The sequence below is a fragment of the Gavia stellata genome, chromosome 1 (assembly GCF_030936135.1).
Source record: "Gavia stellata isolate bGavSte3 chromosome 1, bGavSte3.hap2, whole genome shotgun sequence".
NCBI classification, from domain to species: domain Eukaryota; kingdom Metazoa; phylum Chordata; class Aves; order Gaviiformes; family Gaviidae; genus Gavia; species Gavia stellata.
In genome coordinates this window covers 129,301,715-129,310,441 of record NC_082594.1, presented here as the reverse complement: position 1 = coordinate 129,310,441, position 8,727 = coordinate 129,301,715, and the positions used below count along the sequence as shown (strand labels likewise).

The 8,727-nt window shown below is 51.4% G+C and overlaps 1 protein-coding gene across 1 annotated transcript in view; it reads right to left on the bottom strand.

Annotated features, from left to right (window-relative positions):
• Positions 1 to 2,970: 2,970 nt before the first annotated feature.
• VANGL1 (VANGL planar cell polarity protein 1) overlaps positions 2,971 to 8,727 on the bottom strand; it is a 31,558-nt gene continuing 25,801 nt past the window's right edge. The window contains exons 6-8 of the mRNA XM_059822943.1: positions 6,751 to 6,883; positions 4,485 to 4,719; positions 2,971 to 3,231 (exon numbers count right to left, since the gene is read on the bottom strand). Of these exons, the coding sequence (XP_059678926.1) occupies positions 2,971 to 3,231; positions 4,485 to 4,719; positions 6,751 to 6,883 (629 nt within the window). The remainder of the gene's footprint in view (positions 3,232 to 4,484; positions 4,720 to 6,750; positions 6,884 to 8,727) is intronic.

Below are 8,727 nucleotides of genomic sequence, written 5' to 3'. Positions count from 1 at the left end.
CTCACCTTCAGATTTCATCAAGCAAAGCACTCATGCTGCCGATGCACGGAAGAGCGTTTAATGCAGGAGCTGGCCCCCGTTGACAGTGTCCTTTTTGGCAGCAGGCAGAAAAAGCCTGCCAGAGATGAGGCAGCAGACCCAGAGCAAGCACACGCTGCTTCCGTCTGGTTCTCCATGTGTTCAAGGATTTAACGCAATTAAGACGTGAGTTTCCTGAGCAGATACCGTCAGACAATCCCCCTCGTGGGGGAGGGAAAAGGAAAGGGGAAGGAAATCCTGGGAAAGTAAGAAAGTTTCACAGAGGTGCCTGAGACAAGGTGCTCTCACACACACGGCACGCCCAAGCCCCCAGCAAGGTAGTTCTTGTTCTGGCTTCACAGAAATGAGCCAATTCAGCCACAGGCAGTTAGCCTCCGCACAGGCGTAAGTGCTCCATAGTCTCCCAAGCTACTCCCAGTCTCTTCCACCTTGCTGGTTATGCACATCATAAAAGCCAGATACAGGCATCTTTAGGAGAGCCAAGTGTGAAATACTATATGCTCCCCTTCCTCTTTTTTTTTTTTTTAAAGGAGGGCATAAAATAATCTATTTTTTCAAAATAAAATACTGCAAAGGCCACAGTCAATAAAGGAGTCCCTGGACAGAGTACCAGAAAGCCTGACCTAGAAAGAAACCCAAACATTAAGTTCAGAGAAGGAAAAACTCTACCTATTTCCCAGCCTTTAAGTGCCATGGGCCCAATCCCGTCATCTACCGCACCATCTAGTCTCTTCACAACCACATCCGGCACGTTATATGGAGAAGACGGGATCCCGGTGACTACCACGCACTTGTAAGAAAGGTGCGGGAGACCGCAGGTGTCACTTGGATGGGGAGTCACCACTTCGGACCCTTGCTTACCAGGGTGCTCCCTTGATCCCAAGAGGGCTGTTTGCAGGTGCTGTTGGACATGCAGCTCCACTGCTGCTGAAGCTGGAAGAGGCTGGACCCCCCCGCCCTGTCTCCAGCACCCCCGATTAAGGCAGCTGCTCCCTCCCACCGGCTCGTGGTGGGCACCAGCCATGCCATGCGGCACTAGCAGAGCCCCACTCTTAGCCGGGCCACCTCATGCTGGTGGGAGCATGGAGGCAGCCCCACGAGCTGCTGGAGGAGCCCAGGGAAGGCCTGGGAAAGGCCAAAGGGGACAGGAGGGGCTCTCACAGCCCCTCTCGGAAGACAATGCACCCTGGCAATGAAAGGCACTGGCTTAATGTACCTCGCTGAACCGGGGTCCTCTGCATTAAGACATCCGTATAGAGGGCAGGTCAGATCCTGCCCGATAAGAGATATTTGCATGGCAAAAAAGACTGGGCAGAATGAATCTAGCGTTTGCATTCACACACGAAAATCCACTGCCACAGAGCTGGGAGGGTCTTGGAAGGGCCTGACTGAAGGTGGGTCACTGCCAGCCTTGGAGCTGGCTCCAGTCAGGCGATGCCCTGCGCCAGCAACCAGACTTCAGCCACTGGTTTAGGCTCAGCATTAAAAGCAAACCTTTCAAAACTCCACAAATCTTAGATGACAAGTCACACACGAATGCTGCCCTGATGGACAAAGGGGGCCTTACAAACCAAACTGCAATTTAAGAGCTACGCATCTCTCGCAGGAGCAGATCCCGGCACCGAGCAGAAACTCCCACAGTACAGAAAGGCCAAGAAAGGCAGGCAGATTTTCAACATTCAGACATAGTTTGGTATTTCTTAGCTATAACTGAAGGCGTACGGTGGGGAAGGACACACTGCAGTGTTTCCAGAGCACAGTAGTTCTCCAAAGCAAGTGCATGTGGCAGAGGTCAGCCCTTCCCTGGCTCCTCTCCTCAAGGAGGGAAGTGCTTTTGCCCGCCTTTCCTCCAGATGCACTTGAAGCCGGCTGGAGAGGGAGGGGCGCATTCCTGCCTGCACCCTGCACCCCCCTTCCCCTCCAAAAGGCTGTCAGACATAGGGAGGGTCTGTGATTTATCTGAGGAGCAGCCAGCTACTTACCTACCCCATCCCAGTGCAAAAACGCAGCCCTTGCAGGTGCAAAAGGAAGCGGCGGTAAGGCAGACCCCGAGGGGACCACGGCTGAAGAAATGCATTTGGAAAGCCAGACAGAAGGGGACAAAACCAGGGAGCCTCGGGAGTGCCTGACACAGATGCAGGCAAGCAGGAGAGAGGGAAGCAGGTGAGAGATAAGAGGGAGCTGTGTCACACAGAACAGTTTCACTAACAAGCACTAGTAAAAAAAAAAAAAAGAAAATAAAAAAAATTGAAGAGCTGCAAGATGGGCTGATCCAGTTCAAGACAAGCAACTTCGGAGGGACGGAGAGCAAAACCATCCCACTACGCTCGTACAGGTCTGGCACTGACAGAAGGGGGCACATGGAGAGGAGGAAAAGAGTACGTCTTCAGTCTCCAGATCAGGCGGCTCACAGGAGCAGCCCTCTCACACCCACCCTTTGACACCCTCTCCTCCCCGAGCCAACAGGGACTGCAACCCCCCCTGTGCAAGCAGGTTTCTATAGCGGAGAGGGGAGCAACGCACTCTCAGAAATAGCTACAGGTAGCAAAAGCAGAGACACAAAAGCGCAGGCGCACGCACGGCGTAAGGCAGCGCTCCAACAAAAATACCGACGTTGCAATCGTGCGGAGAAAGAGAGCGTGAGATTTACAGTAGGCCTGGAAGGGGCGGGGGGAGAGGCGGAGAAGAAAAAGATCTGTTCTGTCTCCAAGGCTGAGCTAACCGAGCCAAGTCACCCTGTCGCCTCTTAAGATATTTCTTTCTAGATAAGATATCCCAACTCCCCCCTCCCCTTTCCAAATAAAGTGCAGATGGTCAAATATTACTGGTCCATCATCTGCCAGTTTCAGTCAGCATTGGGGAAATTAAACCCAAAAGCACAATATTGAAAAAAAAAAAATAAATCCCCAAACAACCCACCCTCAAAATCCCTTAGACTGAAGTCTCAGACTGTAAGCGGAGGACAAATTTATGAGATTTAGGGTCTATGAACTCTTCCGAGAGTTTGATGAAGGGGATTTTCTTCACATTAACAACAAGGCTGAAGTCCAAGCACTTGAGGACAAAAACAATGCCGTCTTGTAACCCGCTTGTGACCGCTTCCTCGCTGACAAGCGTCCACTGCTTGGAGAACCAGCGATCCCTGTCGTACTGGAGGGTTGGGCCCGGGTTGAGGTAACGCTCCAGGAATGCCTGCCGAGAGAGGGACATGCGTTAGCCCCGGCCCCGCAACCTGCTCTGCGTCGATGCTCTCTTCCCATCCCCAGCTACAGCTCCGCGAGCACGGGTTTGCCACGCTGCAAATGGTTTCAGCTTCCGCACCTCAGGAGACCTGCTCTCCCCAGTGCCCCCCCAGCTTTTCAGACTCCAGCAGCAGACACAATCACCAGGAGATCCTCTTTCAGTCCATCCCAGCACGCTTGCAAAGTTATAGCCCCGACTTCTGCTGTCAGCACTGCCATCCAGCAGCAGTTCAGTAGAGCAGAGGTCCTTTCTCCCTTACCAGCCCCATAACCCATCCCAAAATTCCAGTCCCAGAAAGGCAGATGGGATAGCCGGCCCTCCCTTCTTCAAGCCAAGCCAAGGTGGAAAGCAGAGGTTTCCATGTTTGCAGCCTGAGCGAGGCTGCAAAACTGAAAGCAGAACGGGGAACGCTGTTTGAGGTTGCTTGTGTTTTAAAGTCTCCTTTGCAATCTTAATGGCAGCAGAACTCCCCCTTGCACACCTGGGCGAGGTCCCACGTGGATCCCAGTGAGAGGGTGCTAAGCCCCATCTCTTGACAGCATTTCTGCTCTTAGCGAAGTAAGTCCTGGGTAAACGCCTGGGAGTAAATTCTCCCACTTCTAATCCTTCTCTAGGATCGTGGGGTGTTTTTAGAGGGGAAGGTGGAGAATGGGACCCTGTGACCTGTTTCCCTTATCATTCAGTCCCTCCCTGTGTCTGCAAGGTAGTCACAGTCAGGGCGTGAAGCAGCAAACTGACATTTGACCAAGTGGCCCACGAATTAAAAACACTGTGGGACAGACAGGGATTTAGGTAATAATTAGAAGCAGTCCAAAATGCAGCACTGCAGAGGAGATAAAAAACCCCCCAATAATGGTCCTTTGCATGTTGCCACCTGCATCATGCTGCTACCACGAGCAGCTCGGAGGATTCCCTGTGACTCAAGGCCACCGTCTCAAATACTTCTTTGATACTCCCTTTGCTGAACTAGATATGAGAACAATTACCTCACAGGCACTTTCAGATAAAAAAGAGACAGAAGATGCTGTAGAGGAAACATTACTTCCCTTTAAGACCTGATGCAACCTACAATGCTCTGAACATACCACAGACAGCAACCATGAAAACCTCCAACCCACCTCTCCCAACAATTTTCTGTTCTGCACACAGATGTGCCGTCCCCTTCTCCCTCCTTCCTGCACCAACGTTAGAGAAAGCGTTACCTTTGGTGTCATGTTATTGGTGATGCAGAAGGACAAGTGTTGCAAGATGCTCTCCATGCTGTGGTACTGTTGCTGGCGGGTGGTGCGAAGGTACTTCTGCAGAGCTCTTGCCATAGAGGGGAAGATTGCCTGGGCTGCTTCTCGGGGGTCCATCATCTCTCCTGGAGCTTTCTGCTGTTCCTCTGCCTGCAGGCGTTTGATGTGAGTGAAAGCCTCCTCTACTGCAACCACAAGCCTGCAGAAGGAAAAATCAGGACAGCAAGAGTCACAACAAGAGAAGTAAGATGGGTCTGTGGTTAAGGCAGAGCCTGGGAGTCAGGATTTACAAGCTCCTATTCCCGTCTCTGCCACTGACTTACTGCCTGCTATCAGACAATTTACATAAAGTCTTCTCTACTGACAGTCTGAGGGGTACACAGCTTTTCTTTCCTTGCCCAAGCCATCCAGCAACTGAGGGTCATAAACCAGGATTAAGACTTTAAAAGCCTGAGTGTCGTACTTGGTTCTGCCAACACAGCATAAACATCAGCCACATGACTCAAACAAGACACAGCTGCCCTTGCGTTTAATGCATGTTTTTGAAAACAACGGTTCCAGCATACAGTACCGCAGCGTGAAGTGTAAGGACGGGCAAGCAGTCAGGAAGAGGCTGGCTATAAACTAGCATGACCCAGGGCACGGACTACTCCGTGACTCTCTGTGCTCACAAGCTGCAGTCTGCTCCGATTTACACCAACCGGGTACGGACCTTGTGCTGCCGAATGATTGTTCTGCACCCCTCCGCTGAACAATGACGGGGCTCCCATCTTCATTCCTAACACTGCAGCTAGAGACATCCTCTGCAAACCATTCCTGCGTTGGCACAGGTGAGCAAACACCAAGACCACACCACAAAAAGGCAAACAGATGCCAAAGGACACTGGCAAGTTAGCCCAGTACTGAGTAATAAGTGAGGGGCTACAGTGCAGTTAGTGAGGAAAAAGCAATGATAATGGAAGAGCCACCCAACAAAACTCTCTTGCCTCCCGCAACGGGGCTTGTTTCACACTAGATCTCTACTCAAGTCACCAACCGCTGTCCACACTGCCCTCAATACCCAAAGCATCTGAAAGTCAGGGGAAGCTGCCTCACGACAGGCAGAGGTACAGCATACTGCATTCAGACTATACACGAGGAACAGCACGAGAAGCCCTGACCCCTGCCCATTTTGTTTAATTTGACTTGGGGGAGGTGGAAATCACTGTCTAATCTCCCCGTCTCTTTTTGTTGCAGCTCTGACCTTTCTCCTTTGAAACATCTGCCCTGGTCTTCTAGTGACTGATGGGTTTCCTCTGACTAAGCAGCTGTTCTAACCAAACTCGGCAAGCAAGGGAGATGTGCACGAGTTAGGATGCTGCGCTGCATGGAACGGAAAGTTTAAGTTCCTATTGCTCTTGAGGCTGGAAAAGAGCCCAAAAGACAGCGGCTATGGAGCACAGGTCAGAGCGAAGCAGGCTATGGGGGGACACTGTGCCAGCACTTTCCCAATGAAATACAAACTGCCAGAAGAAAACACAAAACAAGCCAGCTCCTTCCAGTTACGGCACATTCCTTCCCAACACAGCTCAGTTCAGGGGTGCCTGTCCGTAAGCAACTTGCCTCAAACCGTTAGGTAGGTTAACTACAAACTGTAATTAGGCTCCAGAGCAAAGAGAGGCACAATCTCGGGCCACCACAACAAAGTGTCAACTCTGCAGCCTGACTGGCAGAAAACATACCTATAAAACAAAACGCAACCGCTTCTGGTCACGTCTTTCCTCCCCAGCTGATCGAAAAGGGCCGTCAAGCTGCTCCTTTTCACTGACTGCAAACACAAATATCCGCCTTGCCCATGACCAAGCAACACCAAGTGCTCCACTGATCCTGTCCCTGGATTACTTGAGCTAAGACGACAAGCCTGGGCATGGGGAAATAATGGGATTTCCTACAGCAAGTAACTACAGATTCGTCAAGCACTGGACTGTTCCCTAATTCGTGACATTGCATTAGCTTATCTGGCATAATATACGTGAGCTCTGCTTTATGCATGTTCTTCAGATAATTCCAGTTGCAAGCTGTCACTGTCCCTTATGCATCTGGGTTTCATATGCTTCTTCACTGTGACAGATTTACAGCCAACCCCCAGCCCTTAATCACGGGTCCTCCCCCCTCTTGTCAGGCTTGGCAAGCCCCACGCGACTGAGCCTCGCAGCGCCGAGAAGCGGCATCCGGGAAGGGACGGCTTTACCTTGCACGGCGTTTTTTCACTCGGCGCTCGTGGTCGGCCTCTTCGTAGTAGAGCTCGTTGTGACTGGAGTCCCTGCGACGGGCTGCAGCCGCAATCATGGCACGGGACTGCCCCGAGGCGTTGTTACCTGGGCCTTTGGGAGGCGAGGATGAGCAAAAAGGAGACAAGAAAGGCAGCGTTACTGCCACAAGACTGGGGCTGGGACAGACCAGCACCCCACAGCATCTGTCACAAGTGCTCTGTGGCTCCAGCCTTCCCAGCCGAAGCTTATAAACCCCTCCCTGGTCCTCAGGAGCTCTGGTAGAAACCCTGCTAGGCAGCACAGGCTCGGAGAGGGGGCTTTGGCACGTGGACAAGGGAAGTTAGTTGGGATGAAGGATCTCACACAACGCACGCAAAGGCAGAGGTGAGGTGCACATGCCAAGGATGCAACTTACCACCCATTATATATGTTTTCAGTTTGAAGGCAAGGGCAGCTGGAACACACCGAATTTCAGCAACAAGACAGTGTGAGAGCACAAGAAGTGAGGAGTTGGAAGGAGGAGAAAGACAAACACAAGAACATCATGAGACATGGAGATGAATGAACGAAAGCCAAACTCCAGTTACACGCAGGGAGGAAAAACAGGATGCAGAGGCAGCAGGGTCACCTTTAGACAAAGCACAGGGTTTTCCAGAAGGGCAGATGCTGTCAGAGCAGCAGTCCTGCAATAGGGTAGGCTGGGGTCTATACATGCAGTAGCTTCTCATGGCACTCTGAGCAGCACCTGCTATTATGGCTTCTGTTGTGGTTAACGGGTCCTACACAGCTACCGGAACAGGGAAGCTGCGGTCTGCTCTGTAACACCCGGTCAAGCGGCAGAGCTGTCTACTACAGGACCTTAAAATACGGTTCTGCAGGTCCCCCGTGAAGCTCACAGCTCTGGCTCTTTGGGCACAGTGAGGAAAAATTGTTGCCCCAAAAGAGTCTACCAACCCTTCTATCTAGATAGAGGGCAGAGGTGGGTCTACCCAGAGGGAAAAAGGAGAAGTCTAGGACTGCCCCCAAACCACCAAGAGCTGCTTTTCTGACTAACTGTTCTGAAAGCCCGCACTCTCAACCGGCAGTGGTTAAGGCCAATCAATTGTACAGACACGCTTAGAATTGTTCTGCTCACGCAAGGGCAGCTTTTTAATTCTTTTTATGAAAAAGCACAAACCAGATTCCAAGACAGAAGCCTGAAACTCAGCAGTGCGAAGGACAAGCATTCGCACAGACAGCTGTGTGACAGTCTAAACACTTCAGACTTTGTATGACAGCCCTGAAACGGAGGCTATGACTCAAGGGAGACACCAGCTCCCAAACTTGGGGTAGAACTGTAATTCGCCTCGTTGACTATGCCTGGCAATGAAAATCCTGATTTTGAAGGTAAGCCTCCCCACTCTGTATCAGAGAGATTATGTATAAGAGAGATTACAGCAAGATGTTTTTCCTTCCTGGCTGCTCCAGTATCAAATACAAAAGCTGCCAACAAATTAGGCTGCCTTAATAGCATTATTGTCTACACATGGACGGTATAAGAGACTGTCAGGATGCCAAGGCAAGCTGCAGCCAGAACTACACTCTGCTTTGTAAAATGGATGAGAATCTTCTTAAGGACATGCCTCTAAGCCTGAGATTTCCACGTCCACAAAGGCAGCGGCATTGCACAAGGAACAGCCCAGGGAACTGGTACTGCCCCAGAAGGGAAGACATGAGTTTTCAGGCCCTGGCAGGCTCATGAGCTTGACACTCGGAAAGGCCTGCCAGCCACATCTGGAGCTTGCTTCTGCTTCCTTCTCTTCCAGCAAAGTTTTGTGAGCTAGCAGCTCCTAAGCTCCTAACGCTACCAGACGGGCAGTTTTTCCTCCGAGCTTGGGAGTCCCAGCAGGTGCTGCAGGAACAGAGACCCTGCCACCTCCTGAAGGGATGCTGTAGCGCAGGAGGAGCCAAGCCAG